Below are 25,887 nucleotides of genomic sequence, written 5' to 3' on the forward strand. Positions count from 1 at the left end.
AGTGGTGTGACTTTGATATTTCATATTGGACAGTATAAATAGAGTATTTATGTTTGAGTATTAAAAACAGAAATCTTAAGATTCTCTATAATTGTCTATACCTGTAACCTGAAACTATTTTCATGCAGCAGTTTGTTTTCAGCCACCTGGAGATATCATCTATTCACTGGCACCCTAATTGGGTCTTGAGCAAAAAACACTCACTTACAGTTCATAAAGTGCCACAGGAGGCCAGACAGTTTACCATGTAGATAGCTGGGTGAAATGCACTTATATGGCACATATTTGACAAAAGTCTCATTACACGCTCTCGCTCCCACACTAAAACGCACGGAGGCTCTGGTGGCCAAATTAATGCTGCATGTTTTAATTTCCAACAGGGAGTAAATTAAGAGCTGATAATGGATGCAAATCTGGTGGAGATTTCTCACTGGATCCAACGAGTTGCACTCTCCACAGCGGGGTGTGTGTGGTGAAGTTTGTTCTACACACACATACACACACACACACACACACACACACACACACACACACACACACACACAAGACCGTACCAATTAGAGATAGGAAAATCCATACACCTCCCCATCACAAGACATACACACACAAAACCATAGGAAGCCATTTGCTAATTTGAAAAATAGAACATTTTAATAAAGGCTACATCTCTTCATAATTACAATAATTAAAGTACCGAGGCATCTTTTCAACTGAGCTCTATAGAACGCATAATTTACAGTTTACAAGTGGAGCCAAGGAAGCCATGAAAAATATTATAAAACATAAACATGATGAAACGGATACTAAAAGGCATAAAAATATCTTTTCAACATAAGGCCCCTTGTAAAAACCAAGGGAGTAATAGGACCCTTAAAACGGGGTAAAACACGGCAAGAATCCATGTAGGCACAGCTACTGTACTCAATTAAAACACTATGAACATAGTGTATATCACCACCATCATTATCATCTGCAGCTCATAGTGCAGGCTTGCAATACACACAGAGTAACCCTACTCAAAAGCAACTCACACATACACATAGGTAAGCAAGTTGGGGAGCACATTATAGAGCTTTTGTTGGTAAATATTAATATTGGTGTAAACACATTTCGGGGACTTGAGGACCCATTCAGGGCAGTTTCCTCTTAGTAAATACGTAGGCTATTTGTGCGATGCCTGCGCCACTGAAACAAAAGGCACTAAGACGCGACAGATCAAGGCTAGCTGGGCAGAGTCCCAGAGTAGGGAATTAAACATTAATAGCATTTTTGTTCCTTTTTCATATACACTCAGGGCCCTTCAGAGCAGATGGGGACACAGCCACAAATAGCACTGCAGTAGTAAATATATTATTGAACTTTTAAGTGATAGAGAGGCATTCTCAAAGCTTCAGCAGGAAGCTCTCCAGCCAAGAGATCAGAGATGTCCTGCTAAATCTCCAGGAACAGGAGTGGAGTTTTGAGTTTTTGAAGAGGTATTTTTGAAGTTTACAGTTCAATATGAAGGGCCGAAAATGAATAAAACCCATTTCCTTTGCTTGAGAACTGATGCTCAGAAGCGAAAATCACAGATGTGAAAAATTGGAGACGTTTTTTGCATCTCCAAGCAGCTTGTCCATGGAAGAATAATGGGGTTGGGGCAGGGATATTTCCAATAAATAGCAATAGAAATCTTTACACTATAATACGAGCATCACAATACAATGCAATGTACATGTATATCTGCATATACATATTAGCGGAGTGCTAGCGACTGCCCATGGGCAGATGCTGGCACAGGCAGGGTCAGGTAGGCTGTCAGTCTCAGTTTTGAACCCACTGCCCTGCTTCTTAGACGAGTGGTCATTCACCTAGAGTTTTCTCCTCTGGAAACATGGAGATGTTTCAGTCCATTAACGTACAGTCCATTATTTTCTTCACTTCAAGGCGGGCTGTTCACATGATAATCCAGTATTATCAATAACTTGTCCTCCTTCCTCTTTCTTTTCCGTCTTTTGTTCAGTCCATCTGCCCAAACCTCAACAACATTCCTTCAACAACATCTCCAGTCCTACAGTCTTAGCTTAAAAGACACATCAGTCGTGCTTTGTGTGTGCGAGCATATGAAGGAGTGCATCCATGGAGTTGTGAAGCGTCCGTAGGAGTGTAATCCACATCACGGGCGGGTCTCACTCCATCCTCTCCACCTTGCCCAGGATCTTGCCCTCGTAGGTGGGCAGCAAGGAGCCGTCGTCGGACACCTCCTCAAACACTGCGCCACATTCAAACTCGTCACTGGCCTTCTTGAAATAGTACCTGCAACAGAGAGACGAAAGAAAGTTAAAACCCAACGGCCGCCTTTTTCATGCACTGTAAGGTTTATAGGCTAAAAGTCAAACAGCATGTTGCCACCCCCTTTGTTCGACCTTTTAAATATCAAGCCTCATTTCCCCCATCCACGAAAAGCCACTTAGTACACAATCAACCCGGCCTCCTATACACTATGGGGTGGGGTGGAACCTGCTGCTATAAAGTCTCGAGTCTAAAATAAGAGACTCGCTCTCTTCATCCCTCCCTCCACTCCTTCTTTCATTTACTTCTCCCTTTCCTTTTTCTCCATCACGTTGTGAGTTTTGCCCCGGCTAACAGGGGCTAATTAGGCCCGTGTGCAAATGAAGGGGTCCTTTGACAAAGGCTGAAATTTTGGGTGCCTCCAAGTCTGCCTGTCATTACCCCCAACTCCTACACACCCGCTCACGCACACGCTACAAGACACACGTGCACAGGCTTTCACTCGCTTCTCATCCTTGTTTCATTATTACAGGGACAAAGAAAAGAACAGAGACAGACGGAGACAAAGTGGAGGAGGGGAAAAAGCGAGTAGTACACTGTGTCCTTCCTACCCCTGTTGATAGCATGAGCTCTCGCTGAGAGCTATAGGAAGGGCAGCCGACTGCAAACTTTCTGAGTGTATGTGTGTGTCGGAGAAAAAAAAATCTAAGGAGGGGCTTCTCGTCAGCCATGACTTCACTGGGCCATTAATGATGCAACCCCCCCATCCTCATTTTAGAGGAAGAGAAACCAGCAGGGGTGGGTTAGTAAGGGGGGGGTGTCTCAGAATTCACTCATTAACTATGTAATGGAAAAATGCCTCGATTTGCTCCATGTGTGGGGTAACTGGAATGTGGGTATGTTTGTGTGCATTTTGTTTTTAACGAGACGGGGAGGCTGACAAAGTTGAACATGTAATACTTATAAAACTAAAGCTATAGTCTTAAAAAAAAAAAAAAAAAAAAAAAAAAAAACTTGCAAAAGGTGCCTGTGAGTGCACATGCTCCAATCAGCACGAGGGTGGTCACTAATAAAAAGCAGCTACATTTGAAATACAGGAAGGCTTCAACTAAACGGAACATAAAAAGGTCTCTCCGAGGAAAAGAAAGTTAATAAATAAGACAAATAAGACGACATGAGAGAGCACAAGACACGCCTGATAATTGTATCCTCCTCTCGTATCTGGAGGAGGAAGAAAAAAAAAAAAAGAAAAAAGAAAAAAGTCGAGTCGTCCCACTCTTTAAAAAAAAAACTTCAAAGAGCCATGATCCTTTTTGCTGAGAGAGACAGACAGAGACAGAGAGAGCCCGAATTTCCACTGGAACATGTTTTATGTGGCTAGATCTGTTTTTTCCCCCCTTCTCCCCTTCTCTCTCTCCGTTTGCACTGACATCTGGCACCAATATCGTCTGGCAGGGCCCAGCAGTACTGTTCTTTGTTGAACCGCTGCCATGTTGAAATGACCCAACTCCACACATTCTCTGGCTGCTATTAAAGCGCCGCGCAGCTCTCTTTCCAAAAAATGTGGATGGTATGACACAGGAACTGAGATAGCGCGCCAGAGAGAAAAGAAGAGGGGTGGGGGTGGGGTGGGAGGGGTTGGGGGGGGAGCAAACAGACAGATGTGGAGAACTCTAAGTGCTCGTCACATTTGTCGATCCAAAAACACTGCACACATCTGGACAGGAGGAATATATTCGAAAGGCTCCATCACTTCTATTTTCTTTAAAAATCAAAGTTTGATACCTGTAATTATTAACACAATACTCAACTCATGCTTATCCTGGAGACTGTGGCAGTCTAAACAATGAATGTTTGATCTTTTCCCTTTAATGCCCACTGGAAAGAGACAATCAAAGTAAAATCTCTCTCCGCAAACACATCGAAGCTGTGCGGCCTCAGTCAGGGCCCTGTAGTACGGCAAACAAGCGGATCTGGCATTTAACAATCTGCCTTTCAAAAATATCCATAAAATGATTACAACATGTGTAAACATTGTGCACGTTCAATACAAGCACATTCATGTGTGCGCACAAGTACACACACCACTGGAGAAAAAAAAAGAGCCCCTGATAGCATCAGTGAAGAATTTGCACGCTGGCCATTTGTGTGAGTCTTTGTTGGTTGAAATGAAAGGGGCCGGGGCTTCAAAGCCATGTGTATTAAGTGTGCCTTAGCATGGAAATCAATACCAGATGGGACCCAAATCGCTGCAGTTCAAACTCTCCCACTAACCCCCGCACCACCCAACCTCCCTCCCTCTTGTCCTTTCCTTTTCATTGCACCCCCCTCAACATACACACACATGAACCACAGTGGCCTGAATCTGACTGCACACACACATAGAAACAAACACTGATAACATCACTCTACATGGATGTGGACTGAGCACAAATAATTGTGGAGAAAAAATATCATCTTAGGTCTTTAAGGTCATAGGCACTAACCATGATGAAGAAATATAAATATAAAAATATAAACATACCACTCGAACATTGTAGCTAGCTAACGTCAGTTCTTCTCACTTTAGTTTGCAGTGGTTTAATCCTGTTGGATTGTGACAATTTTTATTGCTCACAATGTCACCAGGTCATGCCCTGCTTTCTGCGCTTCCTGCCAGTATGATTGCCACTTTGGAAAATGTAGGTGTATTATAAATCTAACCCCTTCCTAAAGGTCCAGTTTCAGGTCCAGACTGCAACCTGCCCGCTGTCTACAAGCCGGTTTATGTTGATACATCAAAAGCCAACAGTCAACTTCAACAAATTAATTCTTTGTTCTCATCAACATCAAGGCCAATGAACTGATAGTGTTTTATTGCTGGCAATCACATTATCACAGAGGCTCTGAACTTAAGTTCATTAGCATTACGTCGCTGAATTCACTGTAAAACTTTAACAGAAACCTCTGTGTATTTGAATTCCCCTCTACACACCTGTAGTTGCCCTTTTTGCGGAGCTGCTCCTTGAAGTGGCCCAGGGTGAGACTGTGGCTCTTCATGGTCCTCCGGTAGGGGATTTCCTCACCACAAAAGAAATACGTCACCACTGTTTCTCCGCTGCACACCCCGTGGCTTACTAAAACCTTCTTACACTCCTTCATCCTGTCAGGACACAGAGGGCGAGAAAGGGTGTGTGAGAAGGAGTGGACAGCATAATGATAGTTAAGATAATGATCAAAAGAGAAATCAGAAACAGAGCAAAGCTTCTATGGGACTCTAACTACCAATCTCCTACATGCAGCTACAGTATACAGAAGACAGTACTGGACTAGAAATACAGTAAAGGCACCCTGACCAAAGAATAACACTAGTGAGAGAGTGTGTGACCCAGTGCCATCAGTAAGTGTGTGCTTGTGTGTTGTGTGTGCATGGAGAAGGGGCACAGTATTATCAATTCCCCTTCAGCTATGTCCAAGGCTTTGTAGGCCCACTTCAGAGGAGCTCTCTCTTTGCTAAGCTCTGCTCGCCCCAGCCGACTGCCAGCTCACTGAAGGACAGCCAATAAAAATGATACATATATATGAAAGGGATGTCTCAGTCAGGTGGTGCAGTAACTACACACTCCCCACACACAGCACAAATACACAAGATTCATGCAAACACAGAGGCAGAGCCAGGCCGCTGTGTACAAAGCTTAAAATAAGCTTTGCAAAGGGGGTCACCTTCTCTTTTGAGTCAATGTATGTGGGTGTGTGCACATGTATAATATGTAGGTTTGCACATGACTACTCGTCTGTCTCCCTACATGTGGAGTGCAGGTGACAAGTAGGAAGAGTTAAAAGGGTAGAAGTACACTGCAAGGTGGAGGCTATGGCTGAGAGGAGGAGGAAGAGGAGCAGAGAGGAGGAGAGGAGAGGGAGGGCAGGACGCTAGAGGCATCGTACTCTTCTGATTGGAGACTGGGGCTGGTTGTGAGGAGGCCAGCAGGGCTGGGATTGGCTAGAGACAGAGGGACGGACCCCCCACCCTTAACAGGCACAAGGTGGCTCTTCTCTCGCTGGAGATTGGACACTGAATGCCTGGAGAGAGATATGACAGGAACTTGATTATTATCATCATCATCGTCAATATTACACAGTGACATTTCCTTCAGTGACAATGTGAGACATCAATTAAGTTTAAAAACCAAATCTGGCATTGTTAGAAATTATAACCAAGCAAGAAAGCGGACTGAGGCTAACAGCATTATTCAACAACTACCCTCTAGTTTCTGTGTACCTTTGCTTGGTGGTCTTAGTGGAGACCTCCTCCAGTCTGCGGCAGGCCTCCTCCAGCTGGGCCAAAGTGTTGGGAGGGGGCAGGGGAGGCATGGCAGGGTCTTGGATGAATGGCTGTGCTGGCTGGTGGCCACGTAGGTGGCCACAGCTTCCGCCACCACCCCACGTGTGCGTCTGGGTAGAGGAGCCTCCAAAGGATTTCTTGGTACTTTGGGTACTGCAAGACAGAAAGGTGATTAGACTACAAGCAATCACATCATGTAACAACAGAGATTAGGGCCAACAATGAGAACTATTAGATATTTTGGACTAAAACACTTAAAACTTGTGTGAACACTCAAGCACTCCAAGTACCAGCCACTGCTCACCTGTGAGACTTGTGCCTGCCTTGCTGTTTACTTTCCAGGATCCACTGCAAGACATTCTGGGTGGGGTCAGTTGTGTCGCTTGGCAGCTGTAAAGGCCCACAGTCCTCCATACACCGCTCTGCTACTCCATCCTCCGCCCCCGAACGACACACACGCCTGGACAAAGAGCTGGAACGCCTGGGAGGAAGAGAGAGAAACAAAGTTAGCGTTGTTTATTTTTATGCAATCAACACTTGAAAACAGGAATTAATCTGGACGTGAATTCAAAGAAGTGCTTGGAACTGACCCCACACTGTTGTCTGCTGAGATGGCCCCGCACATTTCCCTGCCCAGGCTGCGGCTGCGCTGGTAAGGCTGGCAGGGCTGGTACTCGCCACTGCTGGAGCACAGGCCATGCACCCTGAGGGCTGCCTCCCTTTCAATCTGCTCCTTAGTCTTGGGACTAGCATGATGATGGATGTAGTGGTGGTGGATGTGTTTTGTGCTCTGCCTGCTTACGAGGGTCCTGTTGGGGCCCAAGGCCAGAGTGAAGGCTCCTTGATCAGGACTAGAAACAGAAGAACTGGAGGTCCCTGTCCTCAGGGCCTTGATTCCAAAGCCTGGCCGGGTGAAGGGTCTGTGCTCCGGGGAGCTGGAGCGAGGCGAGTGCCGGATGACAGCAGGGGACTGGCAACCGGGGGTCTTCAGGACACGAGAGAGGTGTTCGTCCAGGATGGCCTGGGGGTCCTCGTCAGAGGAGCCAGGGAGCAGGGTCAAAGGGTGGGGGGAGAGCTGGGGAGCACTTCCCATGATCTCTGTATCTTCTCTCTCTTCCTCCTGGTAAAAAAACAAGGCATACAAAGTCATCAACTGAGGAAAAAACCCCAGTAACTTACAATTCCCTAGTCCAGTAAGAATTAGTCTCACACAAACCTCCTGAATCTGCTGCAGCCTCTCCTCCAGAGAGCTGATGGTGTCCTGCTCTCTCTTCAGGTTCTCTAGGCGGGAGATGAGCTGGGCTGCAAATGCTGCCGGTTCCATTGGGACCATCTCCTTGGGAGGACGGCGGGTGCGCTTTAGGGAGAAGGTGATACCATTAGCTGTCATCTCTCCACCATCGAACCTCTTACAACTTCTACAAGGCATCCATAGCCCTTTCGCCTCATCTATCTACATTTATGCATTTATGGTGGCACTGATCAGGGCACTCTGATAGGCACCCTGGTCTATGGGTTGTTTCAAGGGGTGGCAGGCCTGGTTTATGGTCATGCTGGGCTAGGCCTCGGCGGGTTCCCTCTGTTATCATCAGCAGGCCTCTTTAAACTCAGCTCACTTCAAAGGCTTCCTCGTCAAATATCAAACACTCAGCGGGGGGAGAATAGGGTAGCGGAGGGAGGGATGGAGGGATAGATAGATGGGAAGCAGTGACTTTACATCTAGGAATAAAAGCCACATATCGACAGGGGGTGGGAGAGAACTCCAGGGAGGAAAGGATGAGGGATTAAAAAAATGGGAGAAGTTGAGATGTAGAGATGTGTGCTCGCAGGAGGGGAGAGAAAAAGAAAATGAAGAGAGGGAAGGATTGGAGGAGAGAGATAAAGGTGCCAAAAAAGGATGGGAGATCAGAAAGGTTGAGGTAATTTATTCTCCCCCCCTTGTCACACACTGGGCACCTTTGAGGTACAGTATAGTGACAGTATGAGAACTTGTGTGTATGTGTGTGCACACACATCTTAAATTATTTGCATTTTTGCGCTGGGGCTTTCTTGATTTTTCTTCCTCTTTTTTGTTTCTCCCTTTCCTTTGTAGTAGGGATGAAGGGGAGAAAAGAGTGAGAAAAAGAGGCACTGTCTGATGGAGCCTGGGGCTGGTGCACCATGGGAATGGCAGTCATCGTCAAAAATCAGACGGGAAACAAAAACAAGAATAAAAGCGAAAATACAGCAAAGGGGGACAGTGAGAGACGAGTGGCAAAATCCAATCTGTGGATCTTTTCCTAATACAAGTAACACTCGCTGCATGTCTTATAACGCTCAAGAAAAAGGGGGGTTACATCAAGTTTATTTTGACAAGTTACTTCTGTTGCAACACGTTCCCCTGTCACTGTTTCGGACCTCCTTTCCTGTCCTTCTGGAAACCTGAAGTTAGCTTCTATTAAGCCTTAAGCTACCAACTCCCCTCTGACCCACTGAGAGCTCACATGACACGCTCAAACTCTTCCCTTAGATCCCTCACTTTTAGACGGGGGGCCTGGCTGAGTGTGTGTATATGTAGGAGGTGGGGGTGCTGTGGAAAAAAAGGGGGCCAGCTCTGCTGGAAGTTGTCACTTTCCTGTGCGTTTTCTCCATTCATCCTTGGATCAAAGCACTGCGTGTGCGTGCATGTGCGTGTGAATGTGTCTGAGTATCTTTGTGTTTTTGTTGGGGAACCGGGCTGATTTCAGAGCCCTCGGGATAAAGCAGCAGAGATCTTCCTCATCTCTCCCTATTCTCCATATTTACAGCATCAGTAGGGAAGAAAAACCCTGGTGTGTTCTGAGCGCTGTGGCGATAAACAGCTTAGAGACCTCCCCGTCTCCCGCAGACTTCAAGGAACCCTAATGGGGGTGTAGGTGACACCAAAGGTAGCAAGGGGGCTCATGTTTGGATGTGTATGTGCGCCTATGTGTGTGTGTGTGTGTGTGTGTGTGTGTGTTTGAGAGAGAGAGTCGGAGGCTGGGTCTTTGACGTTACTCTTCAGATCTTTGCTGGTGTTGTTGAATTGAGAATGCCGAATACAGTTTGTGCGGAACTATTCATAGAACCAAGAGAGACCCGGAACAGAGGGTGGTATGGAAATTACACTGTGGGACCCAGGTTCAAAAAGACTTCTGAGCATGTGTATGCATGGTTATGTGTGTGTGTGTGTGTGTTTTTGTGTGTTTGTGTACTTACAGGGAAAGCAGGCAGAGAGACTTGGCTGTTCATTCTCATGTTGCGCTGCATCTCTCTATGTAGCTGTTTCTTGGAGCCCAGTTTATACGGAGGGATGCCATCTCTGGGGGTGTACAGACAGATCACAAAAGGTCAATTACCCAATCAGAAACATTAAAGACCATTCAGGAAAATCCCTATTAGCCGACTGGGTAGTTCAAACACACTTCAAGCAAGATGAAATCTAATTTATTAATTCTCCTATCCAATTTGTTTTTCATCTTTCAGGCTTAATCTGAGAACAAAAAAGATACTCAGAGGTAAATCATGCCAGCATTTCCGGTCTTGTGTGTGTGTGTGTTGGAGCAGGGTGGGTTACAGGGTTCTGAGTGAGGTGGTAGGAGGGTTTGTTAGCCCTAGAAATGACACTAATTTTCAGCTCTGGCTCCAGCACAACACTGGGCACCCTGCTGGTCATTTCCTTTCAACACTATGTGCACACAAACACACACACACACACTCACACACTCTGCAGTCACAGTGTGCTCTGCTCTATTGGCCAGAAGTAGTGTCAGCATTAGCATTCCCCTACTGACTTTTATGTTGAGCTGAGGACACTGTTAGCATTAGCTTCTCATTATCCTTATTCAAAGAGTTACTGCAGGACAGGACCCAAGGGTGTAGCTAACCTGGTTAAATCTGTCTGAGGGGCTGAATGGCTGACTGGCTAAAAAATTAAATCAAACAACAAACAGCAAAGCTCAAACTTCAAACTGAAGCACTTGACAGTGTAAAACAGTGTCTTTTCTCCCATGCTAAACAGCAGTTTCCTGGTGACCTAGCCTAACTGAGGAGCACTTTTCCACTTTTGCTTTGAAATGCCACAGTCATGCGCATAAGCAACCCGCCCCCCCCTCCTCCCAATCTTCATTTGGCAAGCGCTGCCGCAGCCAGCCTCTGATCTCCGCACATCAAAAGGCTGGTTTGTAAGATAAGGTAATGTTTGAAGTCTGCGCAGCTGCATTCCCCAGCGTCCAAGCAAATCCATAAATAAGATATAAGCAAAAATCCCCCCTCCACCACTCTCTTTCTCTTCCCACCCAACCGCCTCCTCCCCCGTTGCTTTTTTCCTTTTCTATTCTTTTCTTTATCTGTAAATGAGATTCAAATGTTTATGGGTCCTTTTAACTGACCTAAAGAGAGGCAGATAGTCTGATCAAGGACAGAGTGTGCAGGAAATGAGGTTGGGGGTTGTGTCCCTGTCACCAGGGCTTTGTCACTTTACTGGGCAAAGTACAGCGCATAGGACTATATGGACCCCGGTTTCTTTGAAGCCGGTTTGTCTACAGATATGCCTGAGCAGAGGACTCCCTGTTGTAATAAAAACTCTTTATAGCTGCCATATTCATGTGTAGCCCAGCCCACTGGTTGATTTCAACATCAGTATCTCAGTCTTAAAGTATCTTTAACTTGGTCATGATTAATCGTGCTGTTTCACTGACATCATCCATGTAGGCCTCGACGCCTCCCATGTGAGATGAGGTAAAGAAGAACTTGTACCATGATGTTTCTACTTTCTGTCCAAAACCAGCTGACCTGAGCGCTCTTGGCCTTGAGCTGTGCACTGCGCAATGACTTCATAGTACCTTGTCACTTGAGTGACATGTGATTATGCCAAGTAATCCTTTCGAGGAATGAGGCCCTTGGCACGTACACAGATAAGCAACAACCACATGAGAACAGTAAGTTTTGATAATTGACTAAACCTGTCAGTCATTTATCAAGTAAAAATGCCAAACATCTGCTGATTATAGGTTATCAAAATGTGAATAGCTGCTGAATATCTTTGGGTTTTGGACTGATGGTCAGATAAAATGAGTCAGCATAGGCTCTCAGAACTTGTGATTGGCATTTTCTGCAATTTCCTGACATTATATAGACTGAATGATTAATCCTTTAATCGAAAGAACTAATCAGCAGATTAGTCGATAGTGAAATTCATCATTAGTTGCATCCCCACACTACTTTGTGAAACATTCCTCCCCCTAGCTGTGCCAATGTCATCTGATGCATTTGCATGTAAAGCCCCTCCACATGTTCCCATGTATCAACTCACAAATCTTTTTTGCGTTTACAGCATAATATTAAAAAATATAAATAAAGCAAACTTGTTTTAGAATGCAGAGTTCAAAGATGGGGCTTGGCGCTGACCCATGCCATATCCTAGCTGCTCCACGTCTTTCAAGTGTTTTTAAGGGGCCATAATTCACTGATATTTTCACTACAGTAAACCATTCTGCCAGATTGACTAAAACTTCCAACAGCCAGCTGAAGGAAGCTGACACTCTCGTTTTTGGATTTCCACAGCACCTCATTTCACATTCCCAAAACACCCGCTTGCACTGACACACTCACTCACACACACACACACACACACTTGTGTGTTTGGTTAATATTCACTTACACACTGCTGTCAGTCACAGACATGGCGTCGTCGGTCAGCGCGTCACTGGACACCTCACTGTCGTTGGTGCTGCTGACGGGGGCAAAAGAGCCCACATGGCAGGGGTTGAGTGAGTCTCCTCTCTTGTATGATCTGCAGAGGTTACAACAACAGAGATCAGATTAATACTAATACAACACCATGAGACGGTATCTAACAGGTGGATGACATTTCATTTCTACTTCCTGAGGAGTGTAGCCGAGGGTATTTCATTCATCTGGGATCAAGACGGGCTTCTGAGGTTTTAATGACACTGAGAGGAGAAGTGACTGAATAAGCAAGTGTTTGTGTGTATCAATAACATATAGACCCCATAATAAATGGCTCTGACCAGCTACTTTGGAGCCTGGCAAGCTTCTCTCCTCAAATATAAGTTCATCTGCACTGGGAAAACCTTGGTTTTCTCCTTATGGCCTATTTATGCCTTCTTAAATAGCCCACAATTTCTCTCTTTCCATTTCTCTCATTCACACTCACTCTTTCCTCAGGATTCATCTCCCGCTGTGCATGCTTTCTTGCCATGGTACAGGAGGAGGAGAAAAGGGGGGAGTGACCAAAAGAAAAAAAAAAGTATAGAGCGGAAGCATGAGAGTGTGTCAGAGAAGGAAAGAAAGGAGAGAGGAAAAAAAGGGGGGTCTCCATGAGGAGGGAGAGACCCAGCATGACTAAAGCTGTAGGGCCCCAGCTCCAGGCTGACCTTCAGAGGGGCTTGCAAAGAGTCAGGTATTTAACACAGCTGGCCTTGCATTCTTCCCTCCCTGCCTCTCTCTCACCCCCTCATTTATCCTTTCTCCTCCTTCCCTTTCTTTCATGAGGTGCACCCACCCCCCCCTCTGTCCTTCCTTTCCGCTCTCTTTCCCCTCACTTTCGCTCCAAAAGCATGCCTCCTAGTCCCCATCCCTGAGTTTTCAAAAGGAAAAAGATAAAAGTGGAGAAGGCGGGGGAAAGCAGCAAAGGAGGGAATCAGAGGAGAATTGACGCAAACAAGAAAAGAGGGAAGAAGAGAGTGAGAGGGTTGGGGTGGTGGTGGTGGTACTGGTGGTGGTGGTGGGGGGGGGGGGGGGGGGGGGGGGTATTGATTCTTTACTGTAGCTGCTGCTGTTCGGGGTTTGTTTTCTTTTTTTTCATGAGAACCTGAGTCAGATGAGAAGAGGTGAGGAGAGGGAAGCGGAAAAGGGAGAAATGGGTTCCACATGTTTTGAATCTGAAGGGTGACAATGGGAGAGGAGAAAAAGGCACCAGGGCTCCACGTCAAAAGAGGACTATTCTACCAGTCTGAAAGCCGGGGATGGGAGCGACCCGCCATCCCCACCACTACCGACATTCTTAAACAAGCTGTCAATCCACGTTGTCTTGAGCAGGAAGCTGTCAGTTTGCTCAGCCTTTAATGCCCATTATAAAAGTTAAGATCTTAGTGTAACTTGTGATTTAGTAACAGTAACATAAGGAGCTTTCCCAGTGTTGGCACACTGTATGCCTACTGTATCCAATATCAACAGATTATGTATATTCACCCATATGTTATACACCTATAAATCTCCCAACACAACCTACATTTGTTTTGGATGCAGCTTCAATCTAGAGTTTTATTTCACTCTTTTTAAATTGACAGGCAAGACAGGGAAGGTCATAACACCAAAGCATCCAAATGAAGCTATAAAAGATATATTCAAAAAGCGCCATCTATAGATCTGCTGGCCTATAGATTTCTATCTCTGCCAAAGGCCTGAGGACAGTGTGGTACAGGAGGAAGCATAGCATAACAATGTCATCATCTATTATTTGCTGGCTGGGGCCAGAGCCAGCCGTGCTCTGTGAACTTTTCCCGTGGAAGACGATCCCTCATTCTGCGGAACTATTTCAAAGCCCCGGAAATCCAGGCAAGCGCCAGCAGAGGGCTGCTGCTGGAGCTGGTGAGAGGGAGAGAGTAGCCAGAGAAAGCCAGGGAGTGGAAGACAGGCAGAGTTTTCTGCAGACTTAACAGAAACCCAAAGGTGATATGAAGGAAAGTGTGTTTTCTACTTTTATACATAACAGGTGCCAGTAATGTGGGATTTTGCTTCAGGTGTGTACAGAATGAATTCTTTTTCTAAATCTAAATACAGATTAAAGGTGTTGCAGCCTTACCTGTATCCCCTCTCCATCACCTCCACCGCCCTCATGGACACGGGGGCCCTCTGCGCCTTGGCAGACAGTCCAACCAGCGCTTTGGCTTTGAAATCACAACTCCACTCCTCCTCTTCATTGAGCGTGGGCAGGTATCCACATACTACTTTCAGGTCGCCCAGCCCGTTTGAGTTGACGTGACTCGGGTTTTCTCCACCAGTCCTCACGTACTCGAGGTAAATGTCAGAGGTCAGAAACATCTGGTAGGCGTTCTCCTCCATGTCGGTTTGGATCTCGGTCTGCGCCTGGTCGAACATCGCCGAGTCTATGTGTTGCTTCTTGATATTATCCCGTATGAAGGTTTTAGTCGCGGGCTTGAGCTGTTTGGCGACAATGCTGTTTTCGATGTAGCGCTTGTAAATTGCTTTGGCGACTCTATGCGTTTTGGTATCCTTGAGGTCCATTTGCCTGAAGCCATTGCAGGCGAACCAAAAGTCTAAAGTATCGACACATTTCTCTCGCTCCAGGAATGTCCTAAAAAGAAGCGCACCGTCCTGGTCCCCGAGGAGAGAGTGCAAAGACTTGGTCCACCGGGACAGCGGTGAATCCGGGGAGGCACTCCCCTCTGGCTCCCCAAGTCCATCCTCGTTCCTCCTCGCCGAGGAACCCGGAGAGCCGAGCACAACTGATTTAGGGGGTTCCAGGGGTTTCATCATCGCGAGTTTGCCGGGGTAGCAGGGCGCCTCGCCCTCCTCCCCAGGCACCGGGGGTCGAGGAGCATCTTCTCGGAAACTACTGGCGATATGGTCCATAAGCGCCCGGCTCATGGCTCTGAAGGCAGAGGGAGAGAGCCTGTGTGCTGTTCGCCTCCACTGAGCTTCTACTGTAATCTCCTCACTCTCTTATGTCAGCGGGGGAGCTTCTCTCTGGCTGCCCGTCTTCTCTCTGAAACACAAAGTATTGATCTAATCAAAACCAGATCCGCCCCAACTTCAAAGGGAGAGAGGAGCAGCAAGAGCCTTCTCAGACCCTCACTGACTTTTACAGAAAAAGACAGGCTAGTCCACAGAAGAAAAAAAATGTGAGAAAACGCTGCAGCAGCATTACATAAACAGCAATTCTTCATCTCCCAACCTGGAATGTGATTTCTACAGAGGCGCTATTGGTTAAGAAGCAAATTAACAAGAATGTGAACAGTGAATCTGCACATGCACTGTCGAGCAGAAAACCACCTGAGCGATGCCTGAACTGGATCATCTTACCTTTTCAATTACAAACACAAGTAGTGATTACACGTATGCCAAGCGCGGCTATGAACTGAACACCATTAATAAGTCATTTATCCTTCAAAATGCCAGCGCATTACGCACGGACACGGCTTTATTAACGCTTCCGGATCCATCACGCCTGATGTCAGGGTTATAGCCTGGCAGTCTGCTGCAGATTACAAGCATATGTCTTTCTTCAATCCACTTTCTAATATCTGAACAGTCCTTTTTAAAAATTACGTCGCTACATCTCATCACAAGCGAATAAAATCCAGTCAAATTGAGCCATCCGTGAGTACCTGTAGGACACTGATGTGGGACAAGCTGGATGAGATCGGAAAACGTGACCAAAATAGTTAATGGAGTTAACTGACTGCTGCTGTTTGATGTACTACTCATGGTGCTTTTAACATGCTCAGATGTCCAGAGTCAAACATCCATCCATGACCTCAGATTATTAAGAGTTTGTTACACATGATCGCTCTTACACCCCAAAAAGCACCAATGTTGCATTGTATCAGCGGCTGATGTACAACACTGCAGATGCCACTTTGTATCACTGACACACGGTTACATTGTAATAGTGTTGAACTTGTCATACATAGAAAAACAGCTCCGGACACAACTGCAACAAAAAAAATCTTCCTGCACCAATTAAAATACCTCACTTCTAGAAAAACAATCAACACTTTAAAATAATACTCCATTGACTGTGTACATTACATCCCCACTCCAGTCTGTAGTCTGGAGTGTTTTGAAGTTTCTTTAATGTCACATTTAAGGCGAAAAAACAACCCTTCGTTAACGTCCAATCTCAAGTACACCAAAGTCTCAGATCTTGTGGGGGAGGAATTCCACCAAAAGAAACCAGCACTTCTTAGAAAATTCAGCTTTTAACTTTAAATATGAACTCAAGCAATATCGAAAAGAAAACGAAGAGAATGACACAGAAACGATTCGACGCGGTTTTTGGTCTTTAAACGTGTAAAAAGCGGTTCATTTCCCCCAGAACATTACTTCAAAGGCGAGTCAACAGCACATCAAAGGGAACTCCAATGGGGGCCAGTTTGAGGAGGCACACACTCTTGTAACTTACCATTGATCCACGAGTTCTCTCCTCAAATTAAACTCCGCTTGTTTTTTATCCACACACTCACACACACACACACACACACACACTCACACACAAAAAGCACATATAATCCACAGTCCTCGACTCCACGGCGCGTCCACATACAGTCCCGTTCAGGTTTGAGTCGGTTTACGGAGAGAAAAATGCACTCGAGAGGAAAAAAAAATACCGCTTTTCTCCCTCCTCCTTTTCTCCTCCCAGTGGTTTCAGGCTGCCATGCCGCACGGTAGATCTCTCCTGTAGGCGACTCCAACACCAACTGAACCGAGAGGCTGGAGCAGCGCACTTCAAAGCAAGGAACCGACTGCCGGGTCCCGAAAGCTGCATAAAAAACAATTGCAGCCTGATGCCTCCAGAAAAAAAGGAAAAAAAGTGGCAGAGATTCCCAGATATGTTTCAATCACTCGGGATGAAACAAATTTCAAAGGTTGCTCGGTTTATTTCCTGACCCGCGAGCTTTTTGCCACGTTTTACCAATCTTTTCCCAGATCACGAAGTTGCAGCTACATTGTGAGGACCTTATCAAAGACAAGCAATCTTGAGCCAACTCCCCGAGGCTTTGGAGCGTCAGAAGTAACTGATCTGCCGCCCCAATAGCATTATCGCTACAATCCCTCTGTTGCTACATAAACTTTAAAGACGCAGGGATCTTTTCTTTTCAAGACCCGCATATTTTGCGAGATTAACCCTTTGGAGTCCTGGGCATGCACAATGCATGCACCGGCGTGTATCAAATAGCGCGTTTATAACCTAATATGAATATTGGGCTCACAAGAAGACAATAGCCGAGCAGAATAATGAAACTATGATTTTTAATCCACTTAGGGAACTCTCTGGAAAGGATTGAGCCACAGATCAGTGTCCCTGCTGCAGGATTTAAAGGCTCAAGAAAATATCAGCAGGACAATAGTTTTCTAACATCATACTTGAACCCACATGCCTTTTTAAATACATGATAGCCATTCTACCCATCCACACATCTCATTTATATAGAGCATGTTGCAACAGGAAACAAAAATCATAGTGCTGTTATCACTCCACAGCTCCTACCAGTGGCAGTAAAGGCACATGCATGCACACAAGATTAAAACATCTGCTCACAGAGGATAAGTTCCCTGAAGGATGTTATCGTATCATTTGAGCGACATAAGGATGACTCCTCTCTGCAGCTCTGACAGCACTGCTCTCTGCTTTGTGCATAGCCTCTTAAATGCAGCAACATAAAAAAAGGAGTGAAAAGCCGATAGCTCAGACATTCAATATACATCCATTCACTGGCTGGACTGACAGGACTTGTTTGGACACAGACAGCAGTTGATATTTTGGACACTAGATTTCCTTTTTATTCTTACTGGACTGGTTACAGCCAGTGATGTTAATAGTGTTTATAGAACAGAGTCAATAGTGTTTGGGACGGGTCTTTAGTGTTCAAATGAGCCACCACAGGGGACCCTTTGTACAAGAGGACTGGCTATATTCTTGAAAGGAAGACAGTAGGTGTCTGTGTGTCCTTGTTGTCTCAGTGGACAGGGATTCAAAAAGTATGGTACAAAGACAGCAAACACTTTGATCAGCCTGTTTGCTAAAGGTGCTGTGAAACTTTCTCCCTTGATGCTTCACTTCCCATCAAGGTTAATAAAAGAGGAAATTGCTCTTGAAGAAGCCATGATGACTAAGGGATTACTCATCATTCAAAGGCCACTTTATCGCCTCACATCCTGCACAGAAATATTTGCAATGTTCCAAAATCATGCAGATGTACAGCACTGATTCCCGACCAGGGGTTCTTGTACCCCAGGGGGCTTCTGTAGTTGCTAGGAGTATGTGGAAAGATTATCAAGTGGATCAACTAATTAGAAAAAAATAGAAATTATTACTTGAATATGCAAAAAAAAAAAAAACCCATTTACTGAGTCAGCTGTACACCTAAACACTTCTTGTTTAGAGTGCGTGAAAACTAGTTTGCTCTAGTTTGCGAGCAGGGAAATTGAAAGAGTTTGCTAAAAGTGATGGATAATAGCTAAAAGTAATGAATTAACTTAATGGATTAACTTAATGGAAAAATGGTTAAAACTGCTAAAAGTAAAAAGTATAATAGCTTAAAATAATGGATAAAGTACATTTTGAAATAGCTACTGATAAATGGTAATAGCTAAAAGTCATAGATAAATGGCTGACATACGGTGGTGTTGATGAAGGAGTGCTTGAGTTAATGTGACAGGACTGTGGGGGTACATAGCTGAAAAAAAGGTTTGGGAGCCACTGATGTACAGTAAGTCTGGCGCCAGATGTGAGGCAGTGATGACTACTCAGGAGTAAAAAAAAATTAACACAAACATCATTTGTTATCTCATAAAAGCACGTCTACACAGTCTGGGCCTTTTTGTAGGTATACAGGTCATCTGGCTTATATACAGAATGCCAACCAGACAATGTCAGCCTTTGTTAACTTTGGAGGGCTGAGTCTGACCTCTGACAGTAAACGCACCAGGGTGGAAACCATCACCATGGCGATGGTGTGGACCTCCTGCCAGTACCAGGGGCCAGTTGGGCCCTCATGTCCTGCCCTGTCAACCCCCTCTGTGGTTCATGGGAGGTCCCTCTATAGGTTGGGGTCTTCCCTGCTGCCCCTCAGGAGCTGACCCTAGGTCTGTGACTGGCCGGAGACCAGGGGTGTCCTTTGCTCCTGGCCCTATAAAAAGACCCTTGAAAGAGGACTTCAGGGGGAGAGGTTATGGGGTGTAGCTGTCTCTCAGTTTAGGAAGATATTATTACAGGGACAGGTCAAATTCAGCCTGACTACAAAGAGCACTATAAATAGAGACGGAAGGACACGTGTAAATCACTTAAGGGCCCAATCAATTCTTTAATGTTGTCTGCTCCCTTTTTTTTGCACATCATACACAGAGATAGAACTTCTCATGGTGTCTAAAGACATGAAATCGCCTCCTATCCAGCAACTTAAGCAGGCTGGAGAGGTTTTTACGACTGGGTTATATGGTCTCCTGAGCAGTCTTGGCCTGTCGTAACTGCTACTGGCCACCTCAGTTGCAGTCATAAACACTCGGAGTGTGTGTGTGTGCGTCTACCGGTGGTGTCCTCTCAGTGCTGCAGCTCTGTGATCAGTAACTGCTCTCAATTACAGTATTGTGTGCTGTTCCTTTCGGCTTGGGGTTAAACTCTTTGCAGACCCCTTTGAAGTACTCATCCCTTTATCTCAAGCCAGAGCCAAGAATTTGGGGGAGGACAATGGAAAATGAAACCAACAGGGAAGCTTATGGCAATTATCAACCAGAGCCATGAGGAGGAAGTCAGCTCACACAGGCAGACACAGAGAGAGAGAGAGAGAGCAGATAAAGAGAGCAGGATCTAGCCAATGTAGGACAGGGGGTTACTGTTTCAAGTTTGTTTGGTGTGTACACACCCTGGGCAACAACTGACCGCCGAGAGAGGAAATGGAGGCTACCTCTTCAAAGTCGGTGACAACAGGGGGACAATGGCCTCAGAAGGGAGCAAGGAGCTGATGAGAGGAGCTGTGGTGGGGGTGCAGGGGGTCAACATACAACATAAGTGAGGACCAAAGTGTGGTAGAGAAGGATGGGAGGAGTAGGATGGAGGAGAACGGAGGGAGAAGTGCTGTTGTCAGCAGAATCAAATGGCATGCAGAGAGCTGGGGAAGATACAATTAAAGTGTGGAGTTAAGACAGGCTTTGAAGTTGGACATGGTGCATAATACCCTTAAAAGTTAAGGAAGGGCAACAATTCACCAGTTTGTTATGGGGCTGTTTTGAAAGAGGAAGAGGAGAAGAAAAAAAAAGAGAGCACGAGTGGTGGTGGTGGTGGTGGTGATGTGGGGAGGAGGGGGTTGTTTTTGAAAGGGTTCAGTTTGAGGGGAATGAAGTTGGATTTCAAGCACCAATTGGCCCCAGAAGGATGGGTTTTTTGCAAAACAGAGAATGTAAAGTGCGAGTGGGAGTCAGCGCCCACCTGTGCATTTTGATGATGGGGATGAGCGTGTGAAAGACGGAAGAAGGGAAAGAGAGATGTGTCAGGGAGAGTGAAATAGGGAGCGAGACAGGTGAGAGAGAAAAGACTATGAAGAAAGAATGAGACATAAAATAGGTAGGGAATTGGTAGTGATGGAAGGCAGGGAAGAAATAAAAGAGAGCGCAAAAAGAGAGAGGGGGGGTTGTTGAAGGTTATTTATTGGTTTTTTTCCCTCGTTTTAATCCCATTTTGCGCTTGACTTTTAAGTCTACCAATGTATAGAAACAATGTCGGATGCACTGTCTAATCCAATTGGGCCATGAAGCTCACTCCACACTGACAGTAATGACTTTCATTTCCTCTGCTGTTCGCACTGAAGCACCATGCAGACACTTCACAGGCCGGACGCCACTGTTCTGCCATGCTTGACAGGACAGCGATCCTTCTCCGAATCAGTCTTAACCTGAACCCTGGGCTCCCTCACTCATCCTTAATCCATCACTTTAACCCCATCTTCCTCTTTCCTGACTCTGGAGCGCAGGGTTCCCAGACCGGTAAGGTGATTAACTTGCTCGTCCATTCAACAGATGCCAGATTTTTATCTCTTTCCCCGCTTCCTGTTCCTCCATTAGAAGGGTGTGACGTATCAAAGGGGTGAGCACCATGGCAACACAGGCATACTCTGATGAGGGTTTGTCTCGCTTGACTAGAAGATTGTGAGTTTCAGTAGTGTTTATAACATTCAGACATACACAATGTCCACAAAAGTCTATCTTTTCAATGATACAAGTGCAGGCCATTTGAGGAGCAGCTTAACACCATTTTCAAGTGTTGTTTGTATATACCAGCAAGTCACAATTCTCCAAAATAGATCTTATGACAGTCAGATAATTGAGATTTCTTGATAGTCATATTGTATATCACTTTTTTAAAGCTCCCCTCTCAGAGCTGTAGATATTACAGAGTACATAGAGGTCATATTCTAGGTAATATTTCTGGGAATTTTGGGGGTTTGATGACCTGAGGAGGAGTTTACATACTTTTATAGATTACACACAAATTGCAGATGTTGGATTTTTAAAGTTGATTAAGTTGATTCAGGTACTGTTTTAGACAAAATATCCTAAAATTGGATTTAAACAGAAAATAGAGATGAGTTAGTATTTTCTAGTACAATAACATATTGCATGCAGCAGTGTGGAGAAAGCTTTGAAAGTACATTTAGACCAAATTTTGTGAAAATTCTCAGTAGTTTTTAAATCTCAGAGCTTGAATTCAGACTGAATGCACAGTGATTTTCAGAGGTTGTACGACTGTATATAAAGACAATGCAAAAACACGTGTGGACATGAATAGATGAGATACAAATTGAGATACTGAGTCCTCAGTGCAAGTGCTTATCCCAAATGACTCCATTTCATAAACGTACAGAGACAAAAGGAAAAAGACTCAGAAAAAACAATGTGAGATGAAATTTTGCTTTGCGTTCAGTTTGAACACAACTTGCCATATGCTAACCCTTTCCACTGTGGTACTACATTTTTAAATGATCCACTTTAGAGAATACTTTTTAAGTTCATTTTCTTTGGTTCAAAATGCTGGCCTAGCTGGGAGGCTAAAAATGGAAAAAAAAAGTTTCATTTCAACTGCATTAGTTTGGACCTGGACATTGTTTATTTACAAATTACAACTTCTGGTGCAAGAATTTGTGTATAATAACAGAGGAGCATGAAAGAGATAAAATGAAAGTGCGAGACAGAGATGTCAGATAACCAGACAGAGACACAGGGCAAGCGATACAGATAAAACCTCCCACACTGTCTTGACTGCATGGTCTTCTGTCCCTCTGTTCAACCCACACCATCAGCCCAGACGGCAAATTCAAGCCACAATCACACAAACACAACCTGCTGTGCCTTCTTCACTAAGGCTGTATAGCCTCTAACCCACTTGTTCTCGAATCACACGGTTACATATCCTTTTCATAGCTCTTGTTGCATTTGAGTGACAGGGCAGGGAAAAAAGGAAAAATCACTGCCATAAATACCGTATCAACAAAGAAAGAATGATACAAGTTAGGAGGAAAGACAAAGACAGAGAAGGCAGAAAACACGATGGAAGACAGAATAAACAGCATAAGTGAAATGTGTGTGTGAGAAGTGTTGGCGATAAGCAGTTTTATTTATGCAAGCAGCATATAACAGCAAAACACAGGCCTCCTAGGATCTGACTCAGAATACAGCTCTATAAAAAGCTCCAGTGACACATGGCTCACGCACATGCAAACACACATGTACAATGACTTTGTCAATCACAAGCTGATGTACAGTCAATCCCAGAAGCTTGTCACAAGTACTCAAACGGAGCGCACATATGTCACATGTGTAAATCTTGTAAGACGCAGGCAGGGAAGAGAGGCGTTGAATGACCTCGAATCACCCTGCTCTACAATGTTAGAAATTACTGCTGGTCTTTGGATAAATGCCCTCAAATAACCTGTCCAACATCCTACAGAAATAAAATGCTGCCAACAAAAACTGGTTTGTTTCTCTCAAGTGAGGAAAAACTGCATCTCCAAATGATCTACATTTCTGATTCAGTGTCAGTCACGCAGCACACTTTTTTTTGTATGCAGTGGTTTTTAAATGGGCCTTTGTGAAAGCTGCTCTTTAGGCAATAAAAACATTAAAACCTCTAGTTCAACCAAACACATGAAAGTCACTAAAATTTCACATGAACAGGCGCCATACACTAGCCACGAGCACTAAGTGCTAGATGTAAAAAGAGAATATGGCGGATGAGTGGAAACCTTGGGAGCTCCATGACTGCCCTTTACTGTTGTCACACAACAGTCCGCTGTCTGATGTGGAGATAACTGAGAGGAAGCGAGGGCTTTGATCCTTAATGGGGCCATGTCGGCTGTGTGGAAATGACATTCATGGCTTGTATTTACACAAGCACAATTATGGAGGTTATTTTGGTGGTAGACAATCAATTAGAGTGAAATTATGTCAGAGTAATAACACAGATTAAAGGAAAGGTTGTGGCTAGAGCCTGTTTGGGTGTAAATGAACGAAACACAGGCCTGCTAAATAAGACAGAGTAGGCATTAACCTTTGGATTGACATTACCAGCAGCTCTATGTAAAGTAAACCTTAATGCCTCAGTATGGTTGAAACAAAAGTGCTTGTTGGGTCATCCAACAGCATCCGAAACCCCCTATCTGATGGTAGAACTGGTAGGGGCTGGGTCCAGCAATTTCAGTAAAGGCCACATTTGACCACATCTGAAGGTTAAAGTGTGCATAGCTGTTTAAAATGGCATACGCAAAGGCGGGGCAAAAGAGTAGGGATGAATCATACAAATGTGGAGAAAAGTGCATAGTTTCAAACAGTATCTCCTTGAAGACATTCATGGTGCTGTACTTGTTCGTACATACGAAATGGAAAAGAAGCAGTTGTGTGAAGAATGGAAAAAAAAAGAGATGTTAAAAACCTACCTTCTTTCTCAGCTAGGTATGATGATGATGTTAGATTGTTTGTTTGGGAAAATGGCAAAAATTGTTCAATGTAGCCCTCCCAATTCCCTGGTGTTGAGGCATTATTCTAAAAGGCTTCTCCTTGATCTACTGTGGCTTGGACTACACCTGATTTGTATGTTGCTTTGGAAAAAAGCTTATATGTAAATTCCAGAATCACAAAGATGTTCATGGACCTCATTATGCTTCAAACTCAGCGCTTGTTGGATCGCCTAACAGTGTCTGAACCCTTTTCCCAATGGTGGAATTGGGTAGGAGATGTCTAACAACAACAAAAAACTCTCAAAAACAGACAATCTTTCAATCATGTTGACCTTACACAGCATTTGGCCAGGTGTGTGGAGGCGCTAAAGTAGACGGAATGTGAACTTCTCTCTCAAACTCCCTTTTTTCATTCTTCACACAACTATTTCTTTTACTTTTCATGTGTACAACCGAATGCAACACCATGGCTGCCTTTGGGAAGAGACTGATTTAACCATGACCACTGATATTTAGAATGTGTAAGAGTTGAGTTACTCCAAAAGGCTTTCAAGCTTTGTTTTACTTTAAAAAACATCATCAGAAGCAGGTGGAGATAACAGGTGTACCAGCTGATTGCTCACAGACTGAAATGCAGCAACACAAATCAACAACCAATGTCATGTAAACAACTTCAATTCCTTTGAAGCATTGAGACCACTGTTGAAGGAAGGTTTATTATTTCTATGGTTTTGTATATTGTCCATAAATGTTATCAGTTCAACAGAATTTCTGATGAAGCTGGAGACAATCTGTGAAAACTAAGTGGCTGAACAATCAGCTGGCACAGCTACCTGGCATTAATTAGATGGTGTTTCGTAACAACTCTTCCTGCTCCTAATGATGGTTTTGAGGTAAAATCGAAAGCTTGAAACAGCAAACCTGCCTCTGTTCTGTTTTAGAGTGACTTTACTCTTCTTACTGTTTGTACAATTCATTATGTAGAAACTACAGACACCCAGAGACACGGAAGTCTTGGAGAGAGATCCAGGAGGGAGAAGGATGCAGTCAAGAAGAGGGTATGATGGCAGATTTGCCTCAAGTGTGGTCATTCAAAACAAAACATTTGCCTTTAGACATGGTCAGACAGATTTGACATTGTAAAACCCGGTTCATTTGAGGTTGTTACTGATGCACATTTGAAATCACACATACGGTACATGCAAGAATGTCACACATACATGTACATGAATGCACATGCAACTATGCTATGTTGCAATAGTTATGAGTCTTCTATGCACTTCTTCCAGAAACAACAGGCTCTACAGAGGCTTTGTGCTGAAAGACTAAATTCCTGTTTCTCAGATGTCGGTCTGACAGTCCTCTCTCTCTTTTTTTTTGTTTCTTCTCCCCCTCTCTCTGCCCAGGCAGCAGAATCAGCACATCAAATAAATACAGAGAGGAGTATAGTGTTTCGTTTGGAGACAGCAGAACAGGTCATGGACAATGGGAACACGTGGACGTGTGCGAACTGCGAGTGTAAAAAGAAAGCAATTCCAATGCAAATAAGTGTTGGGGCTCTTTGAAATCAAATCTGATTTTGGA

General features: G+C 44.6%; 1 protein-coding gene across 1 annotated transcript; it reads right to left on the reverse strand.

Moving 5' to 3' along the window:
* Positions 1-665: 665 nt before the first annotated feature.
* axin2 (axin 2 (conductin, axil)) lies at positions 666-17,402 on the reverse strand. The gene is made up of 11 exons (XM_042393774.1): positions 16,761-17,402; positions 14,418-15,341; positions 12,252-12,383; positions 9,809-9,911; positions 7,809-7,949; positions 7,183-7,712; positions 6,897-7,073; positions 6,530-6,745; positions 6,196-6,330; positions 5,246-5,413; positions 666-2,295 (listed from the first exon to the last, which is right to left on the reverse strand). Exons 2-11 carry the CDS (start codon positions 15,221-15,223, stop codon positions 2,169-2,171), a joined length of 2,535 nt encoding a protein of 844 aa, XP_042249708.1. The 5' UTR covers positions 15,224-15,341; positions 16,761-17,402; the 3' UTR covers positions 666-2,168.
* Positions 17,403-25,887: the final 8,485 nt, after the last annotated feature.

The sequence above is a fragment of the Thunnus maccoyii genome, chromosome 18, assembly GCF_910596095.1.
Source record: "Thunnus maccoyii chromosome 18, fThuMac1.1, whole genome shotgun sequence".
NCBI lineage: Eukaryota > Metazoa > Chordata > Actinopteri > Scombriformes > Scombridae > Thunnus > Thunnus maccoyii.